The sequence below is a fragment of the Boleophthalmus pectinirostris genome, unplaced genomic scaffold (assembly GCF_026225935.1).
Source record: "Boleophthalmus pectinirostris isolate CB_2022bp ecotype Guang Dong unplaced genomic scaffold, ASM2622593v1 HiC_scaffold_21, whole genome shotgun sequence".
NCBI lineage: Eukaryota > Metazoa > Chordata > Actinopteri > Gobiiformes > Gobiidae > Boleophthalmus > Boleophthalmus pectinirostris.
Genome location: NW_026571175.1, coordinates 37,840,763 through 37,867,201, shown reverse-complemented (window position 1 = coordinate 37,867,201; position 26,439 = coordinate 37,840,763). Strand labels below are relative to the sequence as shown.

The 26,439-nt window shown below is 42.8% G+C and overlaps 2 protein-coding genes across 3 annotated transcripts in view; one reads left to right on the top strand and one right to left on the bottom strand.

The window, feature by feature from the left end:
- Positions 1-5,898: 5,898 nt before the first annotated feature.
- asb4 (ankyrin repeat and SOCS box containing 4) lies at positions 5,899-17,778 on the top strand. Its single transcript, XM_055157124.1, has 6 exons — positions 5,899-6,058; positions 11,973-12,272; positions 13,936-14,178; positions 15,138-15,385; positions 16,489-16,602; positions 16,846-17,778. Exons 1-6 carry the CDS (start codon positions 5,899-5,901, stop codon positions 17,032-17,034), a joined length of 1,254 nt encoding a protein of 417 aa, XP_055013099.1. The 3' UTR covers positions 17,035-17,778.
- Positions 17,779-19,837: 2,059 nt separating this feature from the next.
- pdk4 (pyruvate dehydrogenase kinase, isozyme 4) overlaps positions 19,838-26,439 on the bottom strand; it is a 32,853-nt gene continuing 26,251 nt past the window's right edge. Inside the window, exons 9-12 of one of the 2 annotated variants that reach the window (XM_055157254.1) lie at positions 26,196-26,309; positions 25,954-26,067; positions 23,580-23,733; positions 23,508-23,529 (exon numbers count right to left, since the gene is read on the bottom strand). In XM_055157254.1, coding sequence (XP_055013229.1) covers positions 23,605-23,733; positions 25,954-26,067; positions 26,196-26,309 — 357 coding nt within the window. In that variant the 3' untranslated portion in view covers positions 23,508-23,529; positions 23,580-23,604. Of the gene's footprint in view, positions 23,734-25,953; positions 26,068-26,195; positions 26,310-26,439 lie in introns of both variants that reach the window. The other variant, XM_055157252.1, reaches the window with a different exon arrangement.

The window sequence follows — 26,439 nt, the reverse complement described above, 5'->3', positions numbered from 1 at the left end:
ATCTGCACTCACAGTCTCATTGAACATCCTGACAATCACATGTTTCAGTGAATTATCATTCAGGTTCTCAACCGTGAATGCAGAAAACTGGGGCTCCACTTTCTTAAACCTGGTCCAGAATTCATTTAACAGTAACACACCGTGCGAAAGCTCACGTCAAACCCTCTGTTGAAGGGCAGAGACAGGATGCAATTCAGGTCATCAGGCTTGAACGAGAGCACCTTCTGAACCAGGCCGCGGGAGAAGTCTAACCGGGAAAAAGGAGGCACCTTCCCGTTGACCTCCCGCAAAGTGAAGCGCACGCTGTGGTGCCTCCTCCTGCCGGCATGGGAGGCCGACATTCTGGAGGCACCAACAGCTAAAACCAACTAAAAAAAAACACTTAAAACTATATCTAAAACCCACTAAAAAGACTAAAACCAGTTTAAAACAGCTAAAAAACAATAAAAGTGAAGCTAAAACCAGAGTAACTTACTTAAAGTGCAGGTGCTCGGTTGTGCAAAATCCGCAATAAGGTGCTGTAAAAAATAGAAAATTAACAAGAAAACAGAAACAGGAACAGAAACAAAGGCAAAAAAACAGAACAATATATCCCCCGAGGGCCGAAACAAGAGCCACAAAGGCTAATGTTTTTGGCTCCTCGGAGGCGATCGCAGTCTCTTTCAACCAAGCGCAATATTAAACTACACTTGATCTTAGCCATATTCATATTTGGACATTGTAAAATCATTTTTCATTTAAAACACACAAAAACACACATCAACAGTAAAAGCACAATAAAACAGTGTAAAAGGCTAAAACAGGTGTGTGGTTAAAATTGGTGTAAAAACAATGTCCATAAAAAGTGTGTCAATTTTAAAAGTCCATTAAAAGAGGGTGCAGTGATAAAAGTCTCTCTGTACAGGAGCGGGGTGAGTCCCTATCAAGGAGACTCCTCCTGCTCTCCCGAACATTTGGTCTCTCGGTGACCCGTCCCGCTCAGAGGAGGTCCTCTCCGATGCTCCTTCCCTCCGACCGCACCCGGAGAGCCAGGCCGCTGCGACCTCGACCTTCGAGATAAGGCTCCGGTCACCTTCATCCGAATGAGCACAGAGGCGATTCTTCTTTGTGACTGTGTCCTAGGGCCCGCCGCCTGCAGCTACGGTCTCACTGACCGTAGCTGCTGCCTTCCGGATCACAGCCACGGGGGGGATCTGCATGTGCTTTCCTACCAGCAGGTTTCTGGAGGTCCACATGGCGTCTTTGATGGCGGCGAGGTGAGCCAGATCCTCGTGAAGTCCTTTTTTGATATATTCGGACTTAGGCCCACCCCGTACAGCACCAGCTGTGCTGTAAGGACCTCCCCTGCTGGTAGGTACGGGAATTGTAAGGTGCCGGCTGTAGCCCACTGATCTCTGGCGGCACTGCACTCCCAGAGGAGATGCCTCACCGACTCGGGCGCGCCACAACCCGGCCGGGGGCAGGTTGCGGTCAGGGATAACCTCCGGGAGTGCATGACGGACCTGACCGAGAGAACCTCATGAGCAACCAGCCAGGACAGGTCCCGGAGTCTGTTCGGGAGAGCAGGATGGTTCATGTTGCGCCAAACCGTGGTGGGCTCCCCTAGTGTGAGCCCGCGCACCGGACTCACGGGTTCCCGCTCCTGCACAGAAGAGATCATAGCTTTGTGATTGGTTAAAACCTGCAATCCCTCCTGTGTCAATTTAAAACGTTCTAAAAAGGTGGGGATAAAAGCGTAAAAACTGGACAGATTAAAAGACACGGGGACTCTTAAGTCCATGGACTAAAACTTCTTTTGTCTTAAAAGGAAACCATCAAGAAAAAAGATGTTTTCGGGTTTCCAGATGGGTCCTGCAAAAGTTTAAAATGTACCGCAGTGTATTTTGCTCCTAGGAAGAGGGGGAGGTCCGGCACACCTTTGACTCCTTTTTCTTTGGGCTTCTTTAGGTCCTCCCTCCTCAAACTTTTCCACTTTGTCCCCCAGATAAAATAAAACATGTCCCTCTCCAAAGATAAAAACACGAATCTAGGAGGAAACAAATGGAGCAAATGAGTAAAAACAAGAGTAAAATCACAACTTTGACAATTAAAACCTTCCCTTCCATCGTCAGTCCTCTGTGTGTCCAGAACCCCCCGTCTCTGTTGAACTTTCTCTAACCTGATTCCCCTCAAAACTAGACTGGTGTTTATGGATTAAAAGCTTTTTCCATGAAGCATTCAAGTCATCCATGTGTAAAGTGCACTTGGTGGTGAGTTGTTTGGCTGGTGTAGTTTCTGTTGTTGTTCTCCCTCCTGTGTGGGCAAGTGTCTCCCAGTCCTGACGTCTGTGTTCTTTTAAAGGAACTGTACGTAGACGGTGTGAACCTACAACTTTACAAGTCCAAGTGTTTAGTGGTTCTCAGTAAACAGACGGTGTTTACAGCAGCGGTGCCACTGATTGATGATCGGCTGCAGGTGTCGAGGTTCAGGACGAGACTCGGCCGTGTGGCTCCAGTGACACGTCTGTGTTTTCTCGGGGCTCCGTCTGGTCCCTCTGTGTTTGTTCTGGATCCGGCTACAACTACAATGGAAAAAAAATGTCAGAGCGATAACTTCAGTTAAAAAAATGGCTTTACTGCAAAAATGTTGCCAGTGTCAAATCATTCATCTTTCTGTTACAACTCGCCACATTCTATCTAACATGTTTTTTTTTTCTTTTACTATTTTATAACTGATAACTTTGTCTTCATCAGCTGAGGGTTTCAAAAAACAATATACTTTGAAATACAGAGAACCAGCGCATCTGTGGGTGAAATATCTAAGGAAAATAATCCTTTTGTGGTTTTAAATAACAAATACAGACTTTTAAACATGTAATAAATGAATTAACCATTTTTTGTGAACCTTTTTAAACTAAATATTCAACAGTGTCCCCTTTATGAAACTAAGTCTACGTTCAGTCTGCACCTGAAGTGACCCAAATCAGATTTTTTGTCTCTATGTTCCTGTATCTGATCTTTTAATGTGAGTCTGAACCACACAGATCTGATGTTTTCAAACATGACCCAGGACACTTGGATCTGTGCTCCTGAAACTGATCCATATCTGATCTTTAACATGTGACTTGAGTGTGAACAGTCAGGTCACATTCATCCACCTACACGTCATCAACAAGACACAAACGTCACTATTCTGCACTGAAGTAGGAGAAAACTGTTCATGATCCATGTGACTGAAGTGAAGCACATCTCCACTCACCACAAAACACCACCACCAAAAACCTGCTCCTTCTCCTTCTCAATCTCCTCCTTAAAACAAGTCAGTTGTTCATGTTGTGGCTCCGGTACGAGAGGAACTTTAAAATCTCCAGGTGCTCGATGCTGCGTCCATGTTTGTTCAACTTGTGTAAACACAGAGACGCTCGCTGCGGTTGACGTCGTCGTGTCTCCAGTGTCACATGTGGGACACTTTTGGACCGTTTAATGTTCACACTGGAGTCACATATGTAGTAGGTTGAAAAAATGCTGTATTTAAGTTTTATATGGAAACAGACACCCCCTCTATTTTGTTGAATGATTCCTAGCGTGCCTTTTGTTTTGGGTGCAGTACATACTCCGACCAGTAGAGGATGCCGTTAGCGCTACTGTGGGACTAGGGGAAACACGGTGTAGGCGTAGCTTCAGAATTAAACAAGCTGTGACCAGACTAACGTGTCTCCTCTCCGTAATTCACAGGTACGATTTGAAGAGTTGTTTTGTTGACTCAGACTTGGTTCAGACACATTTTTGTTCATTGTGTAAAGGTTTTCAAAAAAGTTTCAGAGAGTTTAGCCAACATTAGGTACTAATTTGGTACTATTTCAAATTTCTACCCATTCTAATGTCAGTTACGTTATCGCTACTGAACTGCTTAGGACTTATTTCAAACTATATGTATTTATTTGCATTTTATGGATTATTTTATTGTCTGTTAGTATTTGTTTATTTACTTATGTAATTTATTGTTTTGTCAATTATATAATTTTGGAGAGATTGAGCCAATCGAAATGAAATGAGAAAGAAATGAATAACTGAATGATTTTCAGAATTAAACAAGCTGTGACCAGACTAATGTGTCTCCTCTCCGTCCATTCACAGCAGCACCACACCTTTAGGCCACACAGTTTAACCTTAACTGTGTGCCACTTGCTACCGCCCAGCTTCCCCTAGGGCTGGCGCCGGTAACACATACAAGTCACATTTAACTGGAAATGTGAACGACCTCGAAAAAACATCGGATTTCACCAAAAAATTGGAATCAAACGTTAAACCTGCAGACTGAACGGAGACATAGTTAATCTATGTACATATAAATTAAAAAACAACTTTTATTTCATCACATTTATTATATTAATTACAGAATATCTCAACACATTCATTCATACAAAACATGCAAAAATGATGTGGTCTCAAACACACAAAGTAAGTCCACGTTTACATGCTGAGGGTCTAAACAGAAACACAAAAAGTGTCGTCGCGTCTTCACTTTTTCTTTCTTGGTGGTTTAGTCGAGTGTTTTCAGGAGTAAATCTGCTGCAGACGGTGACACAAAAGTGTGTGAATTGGATTGTGTGTGTTTGTCTTTGGACATACAGAAGTTTTCACTCCACACATTTTCATCAGCTCCTCCTTCCACAAAGTCGTCCCACCATCCACTGGTTCTCCAGGTCTGGTCCAGATCCGTCTGACTCGACTGAGACGACCTGGTGCGTCCAGAGTCTGACAGAGGTGATTGTAGATCTTCTCTGTCACTAACAGTGTCTCTGCACATTCTACACATTTGTTGGGATGTTTGTGTGTCCTGTTTGTTTGTGACGTAAACTCGTACACGACCTGAGCACATGTGACCAGAGTTTTGTGTCTTGGTCAGTGGAGACAGAAACTCTACTACGGTGGAGAATATTCAACTTTTACACTCTGGAGGTGGGTTCAGATTTTTGTGTTTTTAAGCCCCAAAAACTCTAAACGAAAGACACTTCCCATAAAATATTTAGTCATTTTTACTCTCAAGTGTCTCGTATAAACAGGGGCAGATTTTTCTCAAATAAATGGAAAATGACACATGTTGGTCTGTGTAATTGTGCATCTCTTGATATTTTTATTTTCAGGTTTATTTGAGTCCAAATGTCCAAATCCAAAAGTAATAAATTCCATGGAAATGCAGAAGTGACGTGTCTCTGTGACCTGGACCTGACTCCAGCTGTTTCCACGACCTGCACCAGTCAAGTCATGGGGACATTGCTCTTTTCTTTATTTATTTGTTTTTGAGACAGTAAGGAGATTTTTAGTTTATTTATCCGCACTTTTGTAGCTAAGGCCCTAAATTAAACATTTTTATGTCCAAAAAGTTGTTTCTATATGTTTGTGTAAAAGAGTGAATTTTATTTTCGGTTTTCATGTGTATTTCTGGTCCTGTAGTTTTTATTACAGCCACATGACACAAATAACAGGTTGTACTGAAAAAACTGATGTAGAACACTTCATTAGGAGGTAAAATGTGGGGTTTTTAAACGTAAAATTAAGAGAAATTTCTCTGAGGTCTGGCAGGGTTCACTGTTGTTCTTCTCTCGTGTTCTCGTGCAGTTCTCCCCCTCCCCCCTGAGCCCTTTTGGAGTTTGGTCGAACATCTATTTTTTCCGCATCTATTTTTACCCCTGCGTGTGTTTTCACTGCTCCACTGTCCGGCTCTGTCTCCAAACATGTGTGCGGCTCCTGCCCTCCTCCGGGGCCATGTTAGGAGCCCTCTTGGCCGCGCTCCTGCCTCTGGTCGTGTGTGCGGCGGCGGGGGGTTGGCGTGGAGGGCGGCGGGTCGGCGTGGAGGGCGGCGGGGGCTGAGCGGGGGTCCGAGCCTGTCCCCTGGGCCCCTGGAGTCCCCGGGGCCATGGCAGAGCTGAGGCGGCAGCTGAACCGGCGTCTCCTGGAGGCGCTGCAGGCGGACGACGCGCGGCAGGTGCAGCAGATCCTGGACACGGGCAGAATGGACCTGGACACGGTGCTGGAGGTGGACGACCCGAGCATGGTCCTGGCCTCCTACAAACAGGGTCAGTCCTTTTAAATCACACTCACTGTGTTTCTCGTGAACTTCAGGTCACGTCTAGTTCTAATGTTGACAGAGCTCAAGTTTTGTTTTGTTTTGAGTAACTCTGTCGCTCTGTTCCACCTTGTGATGTCATGAAGCGCTAGTGAACAGCTCGTTTTATCTTTAGTTCAGTAGAGATCGGTAATTCCAGGGCAGATTTTATTTATTTTTTTTCTATATGATTCTGGTGAAGGTGTGTGGAGTTTAAAAACACAGTGGAGCGGCGTCAGTGTCATCGTAACATCTCTGGAGCGTTGAAGTTTGATTCAGTTGTGACAGTGTGACTGAGGCGACCGGTAGATTTAGCAGTTTGGGGATAAATCCTTCAAAACATGATCAGATCTTTTCCTTCTCTAGCTTCTTTTAGTCTTGGTCGTCCTCCAGGTCCAGTACTTCGTCTCTTAGCTCCTTGTTTGATTTCTCGAGCTCATTCATGCACATTTTTATCACTGCGACGTCATCTTCGGGCTCGGAGTTGCGTGTCTTGGACTCGGTCTGGTGTGTATTTAGAGACTCAGTTGTAGCGACGACTTCATCAGTGTCGTATCAGGCCGTCTAGCTTCTTATTTTCTTATTTTTATTTATTTGTAAAAGGAAGAGCACATGATATTCAACATTTATAAATGTAAATATGTAAAGTTTATATCCAGAGTGGCTCATTTCCATCTTCAGGTTCATGTGAAATCATCTACAGGACAGAGAAAAGTACATAAAACCAACACACTCACTACACACACAACACACACACACATCACTACACACACACACACACTCACTACACACTCACTACACACACACACACACACACACACACACACACACACACACACACACACTCACTACACACACACACACACACACATCACTACACACACACACACACACACACACACACACACTCACTACACATCACACACACACACACACTACACACTCACTACACACACACACACACACACACTCACTACACACACACACACACACACACTCACACACACACACACACTCACTACACACACACACACACTCACTACACACACACACACTCACTACACACACACACACACTCACTACACACACACACACACACACAACACACTCACTACACACACACACACACTCACTACACACACACAACACACTCACTACACACACACACACACACACACACACACACACTCACTACACACACACACACACTCACTACACACACAACACACTCACTACACACACAACACACTCACTACACACACACACACACTCACTACACACTCACTACACACACGTCACTAGAGTTTGAGCTGACGTCATTGTTATTAAAAGCCCGCGTTGCTGCTGGGAAATATTCTGGTCGGAGGCAGAAACACGGTAGCATCAAACACAGTGTGTAACCTCCTGTATTTCTCCCTGATAATGTTAAACTCCTGCTGCATTATCAGACGCACAAATAGAAACACGGAAGAAGGAAAATGTCTTTTTCATATTCTGAGTGAAAAGAACCGCTAACGGTGAATTAAACGACTTTCAAACATCCGCAGAGCAAACGTAGAAGATCCTAACAAACCGTGGACTCAACAAGTTCAACAACACATCCAGACTCTTGGAGGTTTTCATCTTTTCTGCTGTGAATGGCCCAGGAGTTTCCACCAAGTCATTGTGGATGTCGCCCAAGTGAATATTTGTCCAGGTAGTTGGAGATTCTGACCAGAAGTTTGGTTTGGTCCAGGTACTCTGTCGGGGTTGAAAAGGGTGATTTGTCGTCCGTCGATGTTTATGACCAATTTCTGGTCAAATGGTCTTGGGTCCTCTGCCGTTAGAGTGGAGAAATAACCGGATCAATACCCTTTACGTGCTTTCTGGCTCCGTCCATCATGTTCAATTAGTGTTTCTTGTCACCGACCAAAATAATTCCCAGCATGAAACGCACGCTTTTGTCAACAATGAAACTCGCCTATAGACACAAATTAATTTCAAACAGTTCATTTGAAGTTCAAGAGTTTAAGAGTTAAACCAAGAGTTAAAGGTTGTATAGAGGATTTTCCAAGGAACAAGAAATCCAGCGACTGTTTGTCCTTTTTCAAATGTTGCGCATGTGTGAAACCACCCCCCCTCCCCTACAGCTCCTACGCAGAAACACCTCCTCCTTATGCCAGAAACAGGTTTGTTTACAGCCGGTGCTGCACATGACTTGTAAACAACTAACTACAGTGTTGGTTAGACAAGACGGAGAAGTGAGGAGCGGGGAGAGGAGAGAGGAGCAGGAAAGGGGAGCAGAGAAGAGTGCGCTCTCCTTCCTTCGCCGCTGCTGTGGAGATACTTTTTATTAATGTCTCAGTTGAAATGTTTGGAACATCTCCAGAGTTTGGTTTGGCTGAGGAACTTGCCTTATCACCTCTGTCCACGTTTGTAGCGTGACGAGTCCGAGCCGTCGTCTGGTATATCACGATCCGTTCTCGTTTGTTTTGCTTTTGGCATCTCAAAGAGTCTTTTATTCCAGACGCTGAAGTGCAAGTCAGAACTATCAGAGGAGAAGTAGTAGGTGTGGTTAGTGAAGGGAGAGACGTGACCTGCTGCTCAGTTTGCCGCCGTCCGAGTGAAGACAGTGGATCTCGTCCTCTGGGTTTTTCTGTAAGATTAGATTTTCATATTGTTTTTTGAAGTGCACCAAGTTAGTCCAAGTTTTGATAAGTTCATCTAAACTGTTTTATAAGTCGAGTCCACGTCTGGGTCCAGAGAATAGTTTTTTATAATTCATTTGACCTCTCAGTTTGTGTTTGATCTCAATTGTGCAGAACAGTTTTTGAATATTATCTGTTACTTTGAGCTTCAAATGTGCAGGTTTGTGAGTCAAACGTGTGTGAATCAAACAAAACACAACTCCACGAAACATTAGAACACAGATGATAAATGTGCAGAGTGACATCATTCATATTAAACTGTGTTCTGACTGTAAACACAACTCAAACTAATCTATATTTAAGATGATAACGCACAAAAGCACCTTAAAGAAAAGCCCAGTCACATGTCAAATATAAACACATGACATAAGCGCACGTCGCATTTGTTTTGAAACTTAAGCGCGTCGACAGTTTAACCACTAGAGGGCGTCGTTCCTTCCTCAGCAGCAGGTCTGTAAAATATTAAGTGACGTTTTGGGGAATTATAACTTTTCAAGTCCTCAGAAGTGACCTTAGAGCAGCGTGCACATGTGTGAAAAGGCTCGGGCAGGTCACACACGTGCTTCTGTCGAGTGTTTAGGGGCCAACTACCTTTTATTTATGTCACGATTTTACTGTTAGTTTGTTGTAAATTACAAAGCTAATAGAAAACAAGCACCGAGCTGTTTTTGATTCATTTTTTAATTTCAAATTTGTGCCAAGAGAGAAATAATAATCATAAAGACACTACATAAACATTGTAAACATTTTTTTTTACTGCGTCATGTTTTACAGTTCTTATTTTATCTGAAATGTTTTTTTAAAGTCCTGGTTGCTGGTCACATGAACGCTGAACATTTTAAGTCAAATAAAACTCCTGTATCAGGTTCTAGCAGCAGTGTTCTCGTGTTCTCCGGTGAAATGCCAGACATACAGGTCATCTGGGTCAGGACGGCTTTAAAATGACAGACTGTGTTTTAATTAGTTTATATTTGCATGATTTAATGTTTTACAGTTTTTATTGGTCTGGATTTGGACTGGGATCAGGACAGATTTTTTTATTAGGCTATTTTTAAATACATTTCCTTTGGCTGCACAAAAGTCCCTGGGTCAAATGTAGTTCACCACTAGAGGGTGCTATTCCTCCAGGTTTAACTTTCTATAAAAGGCAAAGTTTTGAGCACTTCAAGACAAATATGCCTCTTTATAATTTATTATTATTAACAGATTTTATTTTTTTTTCTATTTTATTTGGTATGCCTGTTTTAATTTTATTTATTGATTTATTTTGTATTTATTTTTCAATGTATTTTTTTATTTTTATTAACAAATTGTATTTCATTTTCTATTTTATATGCCTATTTTTATTTTATTAATTATTTTTCAATTTATTTTTTCTATATTTTATTAACTAATTTTATTTTCTATATTATTTGATATGCCTGTTTTTATTTTATTTATTTGTTTATTTAAATTGTATTTTCATATTCTGTTTTATTTGATATGCCTATTTTTGATTATTAATGTACAAAAATAAATCAATAAATAAATATTATTTTCATTAACTAATTTTTTGCCTTTTATTTCATTTTGTTGTAGGTTTTGCTTTGAGAACTCTGCTCATTATTGCTCCGTCAAGCCCCTGCAGATGCACCTGTCCCTGTCTGCAGGTGTAACTCATGGACCTGTAACGAGAGCACATTTTACTGGACGATTCATTGACCAAGAAATGATTGTGATAAATGATAATATTGACATTTTGAGACCAATTTTAACTAATATAATGACAAAAGAATAAAAATGCAAATACATCCTTTCAAAGATCAATAAACTTTACTTTCTCAAGAACATTTAACACAGGAACTGCAAGACAAACGAAAACAGACCAAAGAAAACACTTGTTCACATTAAAAAGAGTCTAATGTGTCTGACTCACAGCGAGGAACAAAAAATGCACTTGAATAAACCAATGTTGAACCAAACAATAAATAAAATAAATTATTAAATCTCTGTAACAAAATTGCCCTTAAAACTTATTTTAGTCATTGACATTTGAATATTGTGGCGGCTGCTGTGACCTCGGAGTTTTGGTCTTGAAGTGTTTGTATTAAAACGTGACACAGATCCTTTTCACTCTGTGGGAGAAAAACTCCAGGTCTGCGACGAGGAAACGACATTAGAACATAAAATAGAATATTTCTCTTGGATATTTGAATGTTTGTTTATTCTGGAGTGACCAGAGTTTCAAAATTCTAAACTGAGGCACATTCAGGTTTGGATGTTTGGTACAAATAAAATAATGAAAAGAGTGTGAAACTTTGTGGATTCTTGTGTCAGTCATGACCTGAGCGACTTCTGATGCTGTATTTTTATGTTTTATGTTCATTCACAAACATTAATAGCTGTATTTTAGCAAAGCAAAAGACAATTTATGTTCCTCAGATTAGACAAAAATTGTGATAGTCCTGGTTTAGACCTGGTTTAGTCCTGGTTTAGTCCTGGTTTAATCTTAGTTTAGTCCTGGTTTAGATCAAATTGGTTAAAAATACAGTAGTTACTGAAACGTGTGGGTTTTAACGTTCTGTAATTTTCCGGGCAGGTAGTGATCACACGGTCGGGTCAGGAGAATCAAATGAACGACAAATGGTAGAAAAATACTTGATGCGTGTCCAGGGCGTCTGTTGCCCTGGAAACAAAAGACATGTCCCGACTTTTCCTGGAACAATGAACCACACAGAGAGAGACTTCAGTGTTTTTATTCCATTAAACCTTCAGCGGAGGAGATCGACTCGACGCCTGCACTCCTGGTTTAGTCCTGGTTTAGTCCTGGTTTAGTCCTGGTTTAGTCCTGGTTTAGTCCTGGTTTAGTCCTGGTGATCGGCTCGGTGGTTGCGACGTGTATATATTTTCAATTTGCTAATGAGACGGCGTAGGTTTAGTCCTGGTTTAATCCTGGACTATTGGACTGTCGGACTAATGGTCTGACCCAGATTTATCACGGGCACAGGCGGGTCACGGGCGGGTAACAGATGGAATGTTAACGGGTCCGGGTGTGTGCGGGTCTCCAAAAATGGAAACATGCAGGACTCTGATGGGGACACCTGGGACATTTCTTGTATGAACTGGGACAAATCCGTGGTTTTGTATAAATCTGCTGTGACAGGAGACACACAGCCTGTCCCGGGGAAACACAAGTTTAACCTGTGTCTCTGCCCACAGGGTACTGGCTGCCCGGGTACAAGCTGGAGAAGTCGTGGGCCATGGCTCTGCACGTGTGCGTCATGTACAACTCTCTGGAGTGCGCCGTGCTGCTCATCCAGGAGGGGGCGGCGCTGAACCGGATGCCCAACGGAAAGACTCCTCTGCACGTGGCGTGTGAAGTGTCCAACCCGGAGTGTGTGTCCCTGCTGCTGCGGCACGGAGCCAAGGTGGAGGCCCTGTCCCTGAGCGGGCACAGCGCCCTGCACTACTGCATCACCGCCCAGTCTGTGCCCTGCGCCCAACACCTCCTGCACCACGGTCAGCACCAGAACCATCACCCGAACCCTCACCCGAACCATCACCCGAACCCTCACCCGAACCCTCACCCGAAACATCACCCGAACCCTCACCCGAAACATCACCCGAACCTCACCCGAAATCACCCTCACCCTCACCCTCACCCGAACCATCACCCGAACCCTCACCCGAACCCTCACCCGAACCTCACCCGAACCACACCCGAAACATCACCCGAACCCTCACCCGAACCCTCACCCGAACCCTCACCCGAACCTCACCCGAACCCTCACCCGAACCATCACCCGAACCATCACCCGAACCCTCACCCGAACCTCACCCGAACCATCACCCGAACCCTCACCCGAAACATCACCCGAAACATCACCCGAAACATCACCACAGACTCTGAGAAAGAGAACGAGAGCAGAGCAGATCTTTACTCTGGGCTCGACAGGGTTCAGATTCAGTTTGTATTGGGAGTCGTTTCAGTCTGGAGTTGTTCGACAAATCAACTCTAACAGTGTTAAAGAGGATACACACGCCTCTGAAGTCGCCCCGATCAAACGCAAAGATACACAAACACTGTCAATCGTTTGTGCTACAAAAGTTTAGTTTGTGAAATATTAACGATTCTTTTACAGGTCAAACTAGGGTCAGCAGCTCCAGGAAGCTTCAAAATTAAATAAAACGACACAAAAGTCAGTCGTTTGTGCTTTGTTTGTGTGATTCTGGTTCTTCAGATCTGAACAGTTTCATTTTGGGTTGATGACGTCATCCAGCCCCTCAAAATGTGAAACAGCAGAAAATTACACCAAACGTTTGTATTTCATTTGTGGCAAAAGAAGAAATTCAATTTGTCAACTGGACTCAAGTTTATTTTGGTTTTTCTTCAGTCCAGAAGTGAAGCAGCGGCTTGGATGAGCTGAAAAACATATTCAACCAAAATAAACTTTTGTCCAGTCAACCCAAAACATGCTCCAGGAAGAACAGCTGATGGTCAAAGTCAGTTAAATACAATCAGTCAGTGAACCTGCCCAGGGACGACAGGTGGAAATGAACACTGACGCTACAACCTGATGTACAAACATCTCTCCTGTTCAGGTTAATGCGCTGTCCCTGTCTCCAATAAATAAATAAATAAGCTTTGAAACAAATTAAATTTCTTCTGTGGATTCTACCGGAACGACTGAGGGATTGTTATGACTTATCCTGAGTATTTCATTTGTGTGAGTTTATTTCTAAAATTATAATTTTTGTGGAAATTATATGAGGTCATTTCTGTTCAGCTGACGACAGCGACTTTAACAAAACTAATGAAGAGAAACGACCTGAGTCTGTGGAAAAGTCTGGATCAGTCTGTAGGAACTGGATTTTGATTCATATTTGTATCATTTTCTGCTGTTTAAAATTTTGAGTCATCGTCCCAAAATAAAACTGTTCATATTTTAAGAACCAGAATCACACAAACCAAACAGCACAAACGATTGACTCCATTTTGTGTTAGTTTATTTCATTTTGAAGTTTCCTGGGGCTGTGACCCCAGTTTGACCTGTAAAAGAATCGTTAATATCACAAAACTAAAGCAGCATAAAACTTAGTTTAGCAACAGTGACTGTTGTTGTGGCTCACAGTCTCACAGGACCAAGAGTCTGTGTTTGTTCTGAGACCTTCTGTCCTCCAGGAGCCGACGTGAACGTGGCCAGCAACAACAACGACGAGGTGACTCCGCTCCACGCGGCGGCGCGCTTCGGGGTTCCAGAGCTGGTGGAGTTGTACCTGAAACACGGAGCGCAGGTCGACGCTGTGAACTCAGTCCAGGAGACGCCGCTGATGACGGCCGCGTTCTGGGCCTACGACTCCAGAGAGCAGAGCTACAGCCCCCAGCACCACCAGGTCTGCAGGCTCCTGCTGGACCACGGAGCAGGTCAGAGCCACGAAAGACTGAGGGGAGGACGGGGAACGAGCAGCAGCAGAGGCAAACTGAGAAGGCACATGTGCAGTTCTCACAAAACTAGAGTTCAGTGTGGTTTGGTGCTACTGGATCTATGGCTCCGTTCAGTCTGCACCTGAAGTGACTCCAAATCTGATTTTTTGTCTCTGTTCCTGTATCTGATCTTTTAATGTGAGTCTGAACCACACAGATCTGATGTTTTCACATGTGACCAGGACACTTGGATCTGTGCTCCTGAAACTGATCCATATCTGATCTTTAACATGTGACTTGAGTGTGAACAGTCAGGTCACATTCATCCACCTACACGTCATCAACAAGACACAAACGTCACTATTCTGCACTGAAGTAGAGAAAACTGTTCATGATCCATGTGACTGAAGTGAAGCACATCTCCACTCACCACAAAACACCACCACCAAAAACCTGGTCCTTCTCCTTCTCAATCTCCTCCTTAAAACAAGTCAGTTGTTCATGTTGTGGCTCCGGTACGAGAGGAACTTTAAAATCTCCAGGTGCTCGATGCTGCGTCCATGTTTGTTCAACTTGTGTAAACACAGAGACGCTCGCTGCGGTTGACGTCGTCGTGTCTCCAGTGTCACATGTGGGACACTTTTGGACCGTTTAATGTTCACACTGGAGTCACATACAAGTCACATTTAACTGGAAATGTGAACGACCTCGAAAAAACATCGGATTTTACCAAAAAAATCTGAATTGAGCGTTAAACCTGCAGACTGAACGGAGCCTAAGTGAACTAAACTGGAGAACTTGATTCTAGTGCCTCACTGTTGTATCAGTTGGCTGATATTATCCCTAAAGCTTAAAATTCTCCTCCACCTTGTGATGTCATTAAGTGGTAGTTTGAACAAATGAACTGTTCCTTTTACCTTTTTGTCTCTTTAAATAAACCTCTGTTGTCGGTGTGTCAGACCCAAACGCTCAGGAGGACGACCACAAGACGCCTCTGCACAAAGCGGCGTGGAGCTGTGACCAGGTTCTTCTGCAGATGCTGCTGGAGGCCGGAGCCGACCCCAGAGCCATGGACGTCAACGGCTGCTCCGCCCTGCACTACCTGCTCAAGGTGTCGTCTGTGCGGCCCGGAGCCACGCCCCACGCCTGCTTCCAGCTCCTGCTCAACCACAACGCCGCGCAAATCTACCCGCCGCAGTTTCACAAGGTACAACACACACATGACACACACGACAACACAAACACAACACACACAACGAAACAAACACGCGCAACAACACACACAACCACCACCTGAAAACTTGACTCTGACCCTTGGAAGACTGAGCTGACATTTCACTGACCACCGGGGACCCGTCAGGTACAGGACCCTCATGGGGACCTGTGATGTCATTCATTTGCATATTGAAATCATGACGTCATCGTGTGTGTTTAAGAGGCGACCGGTGGGGACCAAGGATGTAAAACTCACAATTCAGACAGATTCCTTTTTGATTTTTCACTTATTTGGGCGACTTATGAGCAGCAAAACACCTGAAAACATTTTCATGAATAACTCAGATCAAATCTAAAATGACAAAGTGAACAAGTTTAAAGTGTGTGTGTGTTTGACATGTTAGAGGAACTCACTGACAGAACTGACGAGAACCAAACATTTTCAGTATTAACATATTTGGTTGGTTTTGGTTGGTTTTAAAGCCAGAACAAACCAAACAAATGCTCCGAGATAAAAAGATGGACAGGAGAGAATATGTGTGAACAGTGTTTGGTACATTTCAGGTCAGTTCTATCCTCCGTCTTGGAGAACAGTACTGACCTGAAGTCTGCATGATCTTTTCAGAGTCATCGTCTTTTCTCACACTCCCTCCGCTGTGCTGTTATTCGGTTACTGATGTAACACTTCATAGATCTCCAGGTTCTATGTTTAAAAACTTCCGGAGCTGATCTGATGAACCTCCTGCTGATCGAGGAGAGCGTGAGGGTTTTAAAAAAGGCCTTTTTATCATTTGCAATGGTTGTGCCTGTGGGGATTCGAGCTCAGGTCCTCACAGCTCTTGGGTCCTCATGTCCAAGACAAACACACACACACTTTGGAGGTGTAGACGGACTAATGATAAAAGGTTATTCTAACACAATTCCAGTTCTGTTTTTGAGGAGGTTTGAGGCTCAGGAGTTCAGTTTGTGTGAAGTAAAAATCTTCCTCCAGTTCCTCAGTAACTCAGTGTGTGGTGTTCAGGTTCTGCAGGTGTTTTGACTCGGTGTGTGGTGTTCAGGTTCTGCAGGTGTTTTGACTCGGTGTGTGGTGTTCAGGTTCTGCAGGCGTGTCACGATCTGCCCCGAGTGGTGGAGGTCATGGCCAACGCCTACGAGAGACTCAAGCCCACCAAGAAGTGGAGGTCCTCCATCCCAGACGAGTCCTACCAGGTACAGACCAGGGACCACAGACCAGGGAGAGACCAGGGACCACAGAGAGAGACCACAGGGACAGAGTATCTATCTTAAACTTCTACCAACATGTTCTGAAATGTGTGTGATCTTTTATGAACAAACTTACTTTGAGACGTAGAGAGAAGATGCAGACTTCACACAGACTTTCCCCTTTGGTCTTTTACTGTTGAAAACAGTGACTCGGTTGAACCTGTGAGTGACTCGTGTTTTCTTCCACAGCTCCACAGAACCTTCTATGACTCTCTGTTCTCTGTGAGCACCTGTCCGCCCCGCAGCCTGCTGCACCTGTCGCGCTGTGCGGTCAGGGCGGCCCTGGGGGGGATGTGTCAGCGACGGGTGGAGCTGCTGCCTCTGCCCCCAACCATCCAGAGATACCTCCTGCTGGAGCCACAGGGGCTCCTGTACTGAGACTCTGAGCGGACGAGAGTTTAGAAACACTTTAGTCTTACAGAGATTTCCAGACGTGTGAACTCACATCTGCCAACCTGCTCCATCCACCCGTCCTACTGCCAACTCACACACGCCAGCTTCATACGAGGTGTGGGTGAAGTGTCTTGCCTAAGGACCCAACAACAGTTCTGCCACGATCGCCCACTGTGACTCGTGTATTTCCAGCGTCTCCGTCAGACGAGCTCAGGCTCCTGAAGGAACTTTGGCCCCAGAGTCTGGAGACAAGTTTGTGTCTTTATGATCAAATAAAAATCAGGTCATTCATTCATTTCTTGGTCCAAAAACAAATATAACACACAAATATAATTCATGATGTACAAACAAATGTAAGAACATTCACAAACATTTCTCACCTCAAAAGAAAATATGACATGATTCAGAAATGTCAGTGCAGTTACATTTATTTGCAAACCGATTTGTGACGACGCCTGTGTTTATTTGTGGATTTCTGAGACTTTCCTGATACAATTGGCTGTTTTTTTTTTTTGTTCACATCAACTGAAGTTGGAGCGTGTGGTTCATATTTGACAATATGAACCACGGCAACACAAATGGCAACAAACATTTGATACACTAACTAAATGCTTTCATATAGTTTAAATTAACTTCAGTCACGAATAAAGGACTGAAACAAGTTAAATTAGGAGGAAATAAAAAAGTTATACTGTTATTTTTATTTGTAAGTCATGAATTATTTTTGTGAATGTCCTTTTTTTCATATGTATCATTTTTGTGAATGTTCTGATATTTATTTGATGATAAAAACACAAATCTTGTCTCCACTTTCGAGGTTAACGACGACGTCCACCACAACTCTGCCTCAAAATGGAGCAACGAGAAGTGGATGAAGTCGACTTTTACCAAACACTGAAAACACTTGATGTAAATGATTTGAGTCTTTGTTTTAAAACTGTTTGTTTTTGCAGTTTTCGCTGCTTTAGTCTTTGTTTACTTCAGTTTTAGACAAAGCTTAGTTCGAGTCTTGATGTTGTGACTTTGTTTTTATGCAAAATTGACTTTTTAAAATCTTTTTACCATGTTGTAGTGTCGTCCCCTTGTCAAAAACAGACCTGGAGTTGTATTTTGTTTCAGTAATCCATAAATCCAAACTGGTCAAAAATACTCCACTCAATTTTACCTGTTTAGTTGCATCAGAGATAAAACTCCAGATAATTTGTTTTCACCACAAACACGTGGCTCTGTTATCGCAGCATTCACGGGGAAAACTGCATTTATTTATTTTATTTTTGTTCATTCCCGTTGCTGCCAGCAGAGGGCGCTCCACTGGAAACAGACGTGTATTTATTTTTCAAAATCAGACTTTATTTTAAGTTACTAAATGTGAAATATTTATTCCAAAATGACCAAAAGCACATTTTAAATTAAAGTCTCTCGTACATCGTGTGTGTGTAAGTTTAAGAGTCGTTTATTCTGACTGATTCCCCGTTGGCGTGAGTCCCACCTGAGTTTGTGTATCAGAGTCTGAAGTCCGACCCAGACGAGAGTCCAGACCCACGGACCTTGACTCTCGCCGCAGTCGTCAGTGGAAAACCTGGATAAGATAAGGGGTTTATAAACTGCTCCTGGGAATGTTCACTCAGCATTTCAGACACGAAACAGCCTCTGCGCCACAGACTGTAAAAAGAATCGTGACGTCACCCACAGCGTCCGGATCCAGTCAAATGAAGCTCATGAGGCGAGCAGTTACAGCGAATCTGGAGCCAGACTCAGTGTATCAAAATGACAAAATAAAAACCGCAGGATCATGTAGAGCAGGTTAATGTGAACAGTAATGAAATGAGTAGTTTAAGGTGCAGTGTGTAAGTTTTCTGATAGACGTTCCACCACTTGTCTTCATGTAGATGTTTGTTTTACCCCCAGTGTTCAAAGTTTGGCATTAAACTTTTGCACACATCTTATTTAACTTTAACACCATAGTTTTCTTACTTTTGTACTGCAAGAAAAATGATTTGACGAAGGCTTTTCTGGCTGAAACATTATTAAAAAAAAAAAAAAAAAAAAAAAAGCTTTTGGACATCGGTCGTCTGAGTTGCTGTGGGTCATTTCACGACAAATCTCCGAATGTCCCGCTCGACCATCTCAGATTTGACTGGAAAAATTCTAAGAGGTTCACAAACTTTCCAACAGGAAAAGTCACAAATTTTATCTCCCAACTCCTTATAGTTTTGTCATTAAAATGATTTTGTCAACTCTGCCCTGAGCTGTTTTGTTTTCCGAGGAGAAACTTTCAGATTTCTGTGTCTAAAAAACTATTTAAAGTCCTTCAAATGTTCAAGAGTTAAAATTTGTCAGATGTTCTTGTAGAATCTGGACTTTTACACATGAGCTTTTGGTTTATCACAGATTTCTGGGGCTTGTATTTGCTTAACGTTTCAGCCAGTTTTTCTTGCAGTACAAAAGCAAGAAAACTATGGTGTTAAAGTTATATAAGATGTGTGCAAAAGTTTAGTTTGAAAAGTTTGTGAACCTCCTAGAATTTTTTCGGGCGGGACTTTTGGAGATTTGTCGTGGAATGACCCCTTTGCGTTTTTTCACTTTTATTTAGCTGTTTCTGCATTTGCACCTCCACAAGAACTTTGGTGTGTGTTTTCTGTTTCATTTTATTCCTGTTTGCTCCATGTCTCGTCTCCTTGTGTTTGTGATGTACAGATTCCTTTGTATGTCCAGTAAATGTGAAGGAATTATTCATTCATTCGTTCATTCAACTCGGACACTCTGAACAAACAGAAAAAACAGAATATAAAACAACGGGAGACTTTTATTTCGCCCATTCACGGGTTCAAACGATCACATTTATCTTTCAAACTGCAACTCTCAAACTGTGCACACGGATTAGCTGAAAAAGTGAACAAAACATAAACAATCACGAGTAAATATCAGAAGAGCGAGAGTCGAAAAGCGTGGTCCCTGTTCTCCGCCGTAACAGGAAGCTGCTCGGGTTTGAAAAGTCAATTTAAAGTCATGTGTAAAATCATTAGTAACAAACAAATAAACAGGATTGATTTCTGATCGTTTGTACAAAACTGTGACGTTAAAAGCTCCGGACCCGTTTTTCCTCGTCTATTTGTCTTTCCCAGTGCAGATATTTTGTGTCAAGTATAAACAGTGTCGGGGAGTAACAGATTACAAGTACCGGAGTAATCAGAGTACAAATGATGAGTAACTGTATTCAGTTACAGTTACTGTTTCAGTGAGTGGGAATTGGATTACAGTTACTTTGTTGAAATAAATGGATTAAACAGAGGGATTTAACTGTTTTTACATTTTGGGTTAAACCAGGACTAAACCAGGACTAAACCAGGACTAAACCAGGTCTAAACCAGGACTAAACCAGGACTAAACCAGGACTAAACCAGGTCTAAACCAGGTCTAAACCAGGTCTAAACCAGGTCTAAACAAGTCTAAAACCCGGACTAAACCAGGACTAAACCAGGTCTAAACCAGGACTAAACCAGGTCTAAACAAGTCTAAAACCCGGACTAAACCAGGACTAAACCAGGTCTAAACTAGATCTAAACCAGGTCTAAACAAGTCTAAAACCCGGACTAAACCAGGACTAAAACAGGACTAAACCAGGTCTAAACTAGGACTAAAACCAGGTCTAAAAGCAGGACTAAACCAAGACTAAACCAGGACTAAACCAAGTCTAAAACCAGGACTAAACCAGGACTAAAACCAGGACTAAACCAGGTCTAAACCAGGACTAAACCAGGACTAAAACCAGGTCTAAAACCAGGACTAAACCAGGTCTAAAACCAGGTCTAAACCAGGACTAAAACCAGGTCTAAACCAGGACTAAAACCCGGACTAAACCAGGACTAAAACCAGGACTAAACCAGGACTAAACCAGGTCTAAAACCAGGTCTAAACCAGGTCTAAACCAGGACTAAACCAGGTCTAAACCAGGACTAAACCAGGTCTAAACTAGATCTAAACCAGGTCTAAACCAGGTCTAAAACAGGATTTAACAGGACATTACAGCAAATCAAGTAATCCAAAGTAATCAGATTACATTACTCACCTAAAGTATTTAATGGATTCTGTTACAAACTACATTTTGGTGTGTGTAATCTGTAATCTGTAGGGGATTACATTTTAAAAGTAAACTTCCCAACACTGAGTATAAATGAAGATTCCCTGAACGCAGAAGGAAAATGAGGAATAAATTTACACCACTGCAAACGTGTTAAACTCAGGTCCGGAGCGTTTAAAGGACACGGGCTGAGATAGACGTGTTGTAGAGGAGGACGAAAAATTAGAATAAAAAAAAAACAAAAAAAAAAAAACACAAAATGGCACAAGGGGAAAAAAAAGAACAAAAAAAAACCACAAACACTTTTACAGTTCATTCACTTTCTGTCTGATACCTGAAGAAAGATTTTAGGCACATTTTAGAACATTTACGATGGACGGCAAAAATATAAGCCAGAATTCACTGGTAAATATTGTTTTTTTTAGTAGTAATTTATTTAAAGTCATAGTGTGTAACTTTTCTGCCATAAAATACACAAATATATTCACTGGAAAACGTGCGTCCTGATTGTTTCTTTGGAAATCTTGTTCCTTTGGCTCGAATATTCCACCGAACAGAATAAAACTCTACGGAGAATGTTCCAAAATATGGCTTTAACTTTGCATTTCCACCTCCAGAAAGTTACACACTGTCACTTTAATTCCTGCATGTTTAAAAGTTGTATGGAGGATTTTTTTTTAGTTTGAAATTGTCAGTAAAAGTTGTGGTGAGGTTTGTCAATCAAACTCTCGACGTTTCTCTCGTCCTTGAGTCGCCGGCGCTGGGATTACGGGGTTTTACATTCGCCGCTCACAAGTTCTACAGAAGAACAACGCCGTTTACGAGACAAACGCTTCGGTTCTGAGCGGATTTTTCCAACTGGAGCTTCCTCGCAGAGAATCCACGACCAGTTCGCCGCAAGAGAAAGTCAGTTTTTGAGGTCACCAAGAAGAAGAGCAGACGAAAAGGAGCGAAGCCAAACTGAGGTGATTCTGGGAGATTCCGTCCAGCGATGGCGCGACTGAAGCGGACGAAGGATCTACCGCAGGAGTCAAAGACACAGGAACATCTTTAGTGACGCCAACAAAGACACAGAGGAGCTGGACTTTAGAAACAACTTTTATGGAAGTTTTATGCAAGTTTCAGTTTGTGTTTCCAGAATAAAATGATAAACTATTTGAATGTGTTTTAGTTTAGGTCCTAAAGGGACATTTTCAAGTGTCTTGGGCGAACTCTAAATATGAATTCATTTGCATAAAACTTTGACCCAAATATTTTGGCCAAATATGGAAACAAATGCAGAGTTCTGATCTAGAGAATCCAAAAAAGAAAAAAAGAAGAGAAAACTGGACCGTCGTCGAGGAGGCGGGAGGAGGCGAGTCAGGGGGCGAGTCACGCAGGAGCAACATCTGAAAAAGGACAAAGAGTCTGAGTTTCTCTTTCCTTGGAAAATCCTCCACACAACTTTAAAGTTTGGTGAAATCCTGTTGTCGCCGGTTTTGATTTGGCACCAAATCCAAATCCAAGTGTTGCTAAAATACAGCACTGTTCTGTCTGAAAAGTCCTGAACATGATTTCAAACCAAGAATCAAGAACATGTTTTAGTCTGAACGGCTGAAGTTGCATCTTGACACAGAATCATTTCCTTATTTGTGTTTTTGTGGTTCTTAAAATTTCATCAAGACTGAGAATCGAGAGTCCAGCTGCTGATTTCCCACGATTTTTGAATAAAACGTGACCCTTCAGTCAGAAGCTTCTGTTATTATGTCGTATTATTAGTTATTACCTGAGAAAATACTGTAAAACTGAACAGATTTTTTTTTTTTTTACTTTTTTTTTTTCTGATTTAGCAGCTTTTACCCAAAAACTCCTGGTGTGAGGAGAATTTACTTGGACAAGAATGAATTAAACTCAGGTTCAGGCCTTTAACTCATGGAATACTGTTACTGTAAAAATAAAATTATACAAAGTTCTTGCTCTGGGGATGGGCGATAGATCGACTCCAGAATCGGTATCGGCCGATAGTGAAATTTGATGGTGGTATTTTTTGGAAGGATATTTTTTTTGGAGTTCTGTCTCTGTACGTGACTCTGATATTTAAGAAATCATTTTATATTTTGGTTTTATTTTTAAAAACGCCAAAGTTTGTGATCTTGACACAAACTTACAGCACATTTTTGGGCTTAACTATGGACTTTAAAAATGATCCGATATTTCCTGATACGATATTTATCTGCCGCAGCAGCAGAACAAATACATCAGTATCGGCTCAAAACAAATTAAAAATTTTAAAATTAAATCTGTATCGGCCCATCCCCAGAAACGATCTCTGCTGAAAGAGGCAGAGGAGCGTCTAGAGGCAGGTCTCGGTCAGTCCCTGGTGGTCCCTGGTAGGTTCTGGTGGGTTCTTGGTGGGTTCTGGTGGTTCTTGGTAGGTTCTGGTGGGTTCTTGGTGGGTTCTGGTGGTCCCTGGTGGGTTCTGGTGGATCTTGGTCTCACTTGCCCAGCTTCTTGGGCTCTTTGCTGGGCAGGCACCAGTCGTCTGCCTCGGTGCTCGCCTGGTAGTGCCTCAGGACGGACTTGTTGAAGACGGGCAGCCTCTCCACAGAGCTGGAGGACAGAGCCTACAACAGAGGACACGACAGAGGAGACAAGGAGACATGAGAGGACACAAGGACACAACAGAGGAGAAACTGTTCCTGTCAGATCAGGGCTGGTCACCTTAAAGTTCCTGTAGAAAAGAACATTGACTCTTTTGAGCTTTAAGTTGTTTTATAAAGTTGATTCTTCATCACAAAAAGACCTGGAGTTGTGTTTTGTTTTATTCCAGATAAGTTGGTGAGGAGGTAATATTATAATTATAATGTCTTAAAGTTCATAAGAGTCACTGCTGTGTAATACTGGACCTTTAAAACTTCTTCTCATTGTGTCGTTTGTGATCAGAACTCGTGGTGTGAAAGGCTCCTGTATTTTTTAATAACAAAACCTGGAGTTTCACCTCTGGGTCCTGGTGAAAATCTCCAGAGGTTTTAGAGTCAGAGTCAGAGTCTGTGGAGGCGTCCGTCACGTGAGGCTCTGTAAACATGAGCTTAATGATTCTGTAGAGTCACACATTAACTGTCCCTGTGTCATTACAGAAAAACATGAGATAAAAGAGACAGAAGAACACGGCCCTGATCCTCAAAAGAACAGAAGAACACCACCCTGATCCTCAAAAGAACAGAAGAACACCACCCTGATCCTCAAAAGAACAGAAGAACACCACCCTGATCCTCAAAAGAACAGAGGAACACCACCCTGATCCTCAAAAGAACAGAAGAACACGGCCCTGATCCTCAAAAGAACAGAAGAACACGGCCCTGATCCTCAAAAGAACAGAGGAACACGGCCCTAATCTTCATTTACAGAAGACACACGCAGGAGACCACAGGCTGTAGTTTACACAAAAGGACAAACGGGTTCACTTCTTTACACAGTCTAAGTCCCTGGCTCCACTGTATATTTCACTTTACACAAGTGTAAAAACTGTAACTTTTGGATGCATAATTTTTAGAATGGATTAAAAGTGAATGAGGGCGACTCCACCTCCTCCTTGGTCCACATATGGAGCAGCACGACCTGCATGTAGATTTGTTTCACACCTGACAGTTTCGACTGCTCGCGCTCTTCCTCAGACTGGTCATGTGATGTTGCCATGTGTCTGGTCAGTTGATTTAAACAGGTTTTGTCTGTGTTTTCGTCTCGCTGGAGTCAGGACGACAGCGCCACCTGCAGTCCCAATCTATAATAGTGTTTGTGCACAGTGTGTTTCAGGAGCAGCTCTATGTCGTGTGACAGACCCAGCTCCAGAAACACTGCTCTAGTCCTCGGAAATAAACTTTTGACATGCTGGTGTTTGCTGTGGTACAGATGGTAAAGACAAACCTGGTCAGTTGTTAGTTTCACTGTGGACCTGATACAAGAGACCAAACACCCCGAGTCTGATCCACTGACAAACACGTGGCTGTGGTTTTACGAGGTTACACATGTAAACAGTGACGCGTGGAGCCAGGGTCTGAGGGGGGAGGGGCAGGGGGGTGGGTCCAGGGCTTTATCACTGTGGGACATTTTCAAAACTCAACACGGGATGTTACACAACTGCGGTCCGAGTTTCCTCTGAGAAAAAACCTCACTTCCTCTTTTGTGAGTCCAGAGTTTCAAATGTCTCCTGCTGTTTCAAACACGCAGACATTTAATAAACACTTGAGGACAAAAAGTGAAAGTGAAAAGTGTCAGAATAATCATTTCCACACACATACAGTGTTTTGTTTAGACTTTTGAGTGATTCTGCTCATTCTGTAAACCTCCTGCTCTACATTTCAGTGGCCGTCAGACTTTGTGATGTCATAAGGTGGAAATGTGTGTATTTAAAGTCCATACACACAGACAGAGGTGTAGTTCTTTTGTGCACTTGTTCTTTTCTATTTGTAATTCTGTTTGCACGATTTTAAACTTTAAAACACGAGTCTCCAAACTTCTTCTGGTGAACTCCTTTATAAAAAGAAAACGCTAAAGAGAAATGACAAGAAACTGAGTGTAGGAAAGACTTCGACGAGGAACAATTTGATGTCTATAAAACATAAACTTTTAACTGTTTATTAGTTAAGCATCAAAATGACACATTTACAGTGATCGTTCAAACACTGCTTGGACGAGGGTGGAGAGATACAGGCTGGAGACGCTGCTTTAAAACATAAAACAATAATGTGGAACTAAACACTACATAAACTTCGCTGCGTGAGGTGTGCAGCTTTGTCTACTGATCCTAGTAATTTTTGTGTTGTGGTCTGTAGATTTGTCTGTACCTTCAGGTAGATCACAGCCGACGTGCCGTAGCCCTCCATGGAGTAGAGCTTCAGGTCTCCCTGGAAATATCGAGCGTAGAGACGAGAAATGGGCAAACCGTAACCAAACCCCGCCTGGAACCAACACAGAGGAGGGAGGAGAGAGAGAAGCAGGTCAGTCATGAGGCTAAAGTGTAACCACAAACTCCGTTCTCTGTGTCCTGTACAGGAGGAGACAGGTTGAGGGTTCTAGTCCTGCTCACCAGAGGTGCGTTGCGGGAGTTGTCTGTGTACACGGGGCTGGGGGCCGTGGTGTACATGTACGAGAACAGACGCTCGATCTTCCTCAGGGGGACGCCGCCGCCCCGGTCCGACATCTGCAACAGAACCACAGAACCAGAACCACGTCAATACACGAACAGACGCACGACCGGACGCACGACCATCACCCAACGACCAGACGCACGACCAGACGCACGACCGGACACGCTACATTTCACATTTTAT

Excerpts from the sequence above, each read along its gene's own strand:
- asb4 (XM_055157124.1), top strand. The coding sequence starts at position 5,899 with ATGGCAGAGCTGAGGCGGCAGCTGAACCGGCGTCTCCTGGAGGCGCTG. Across the intron at positions 6,059-11,972 it reads CCTGGCCTCCTACAAACAGG|GGTACTGGCTGCCCGGGTAC; the intron begins GTCAGTCCTTTT and ends CTCTGCCCACAG. Across the intron at positions 14,179-15,137 it reads CCTGCTGGACCACGGAGCAG|ACCCAAACGCTCAGGAGGAC; the intron begins GTCAGAGCCACG and ends TCGGTGTGTCAG.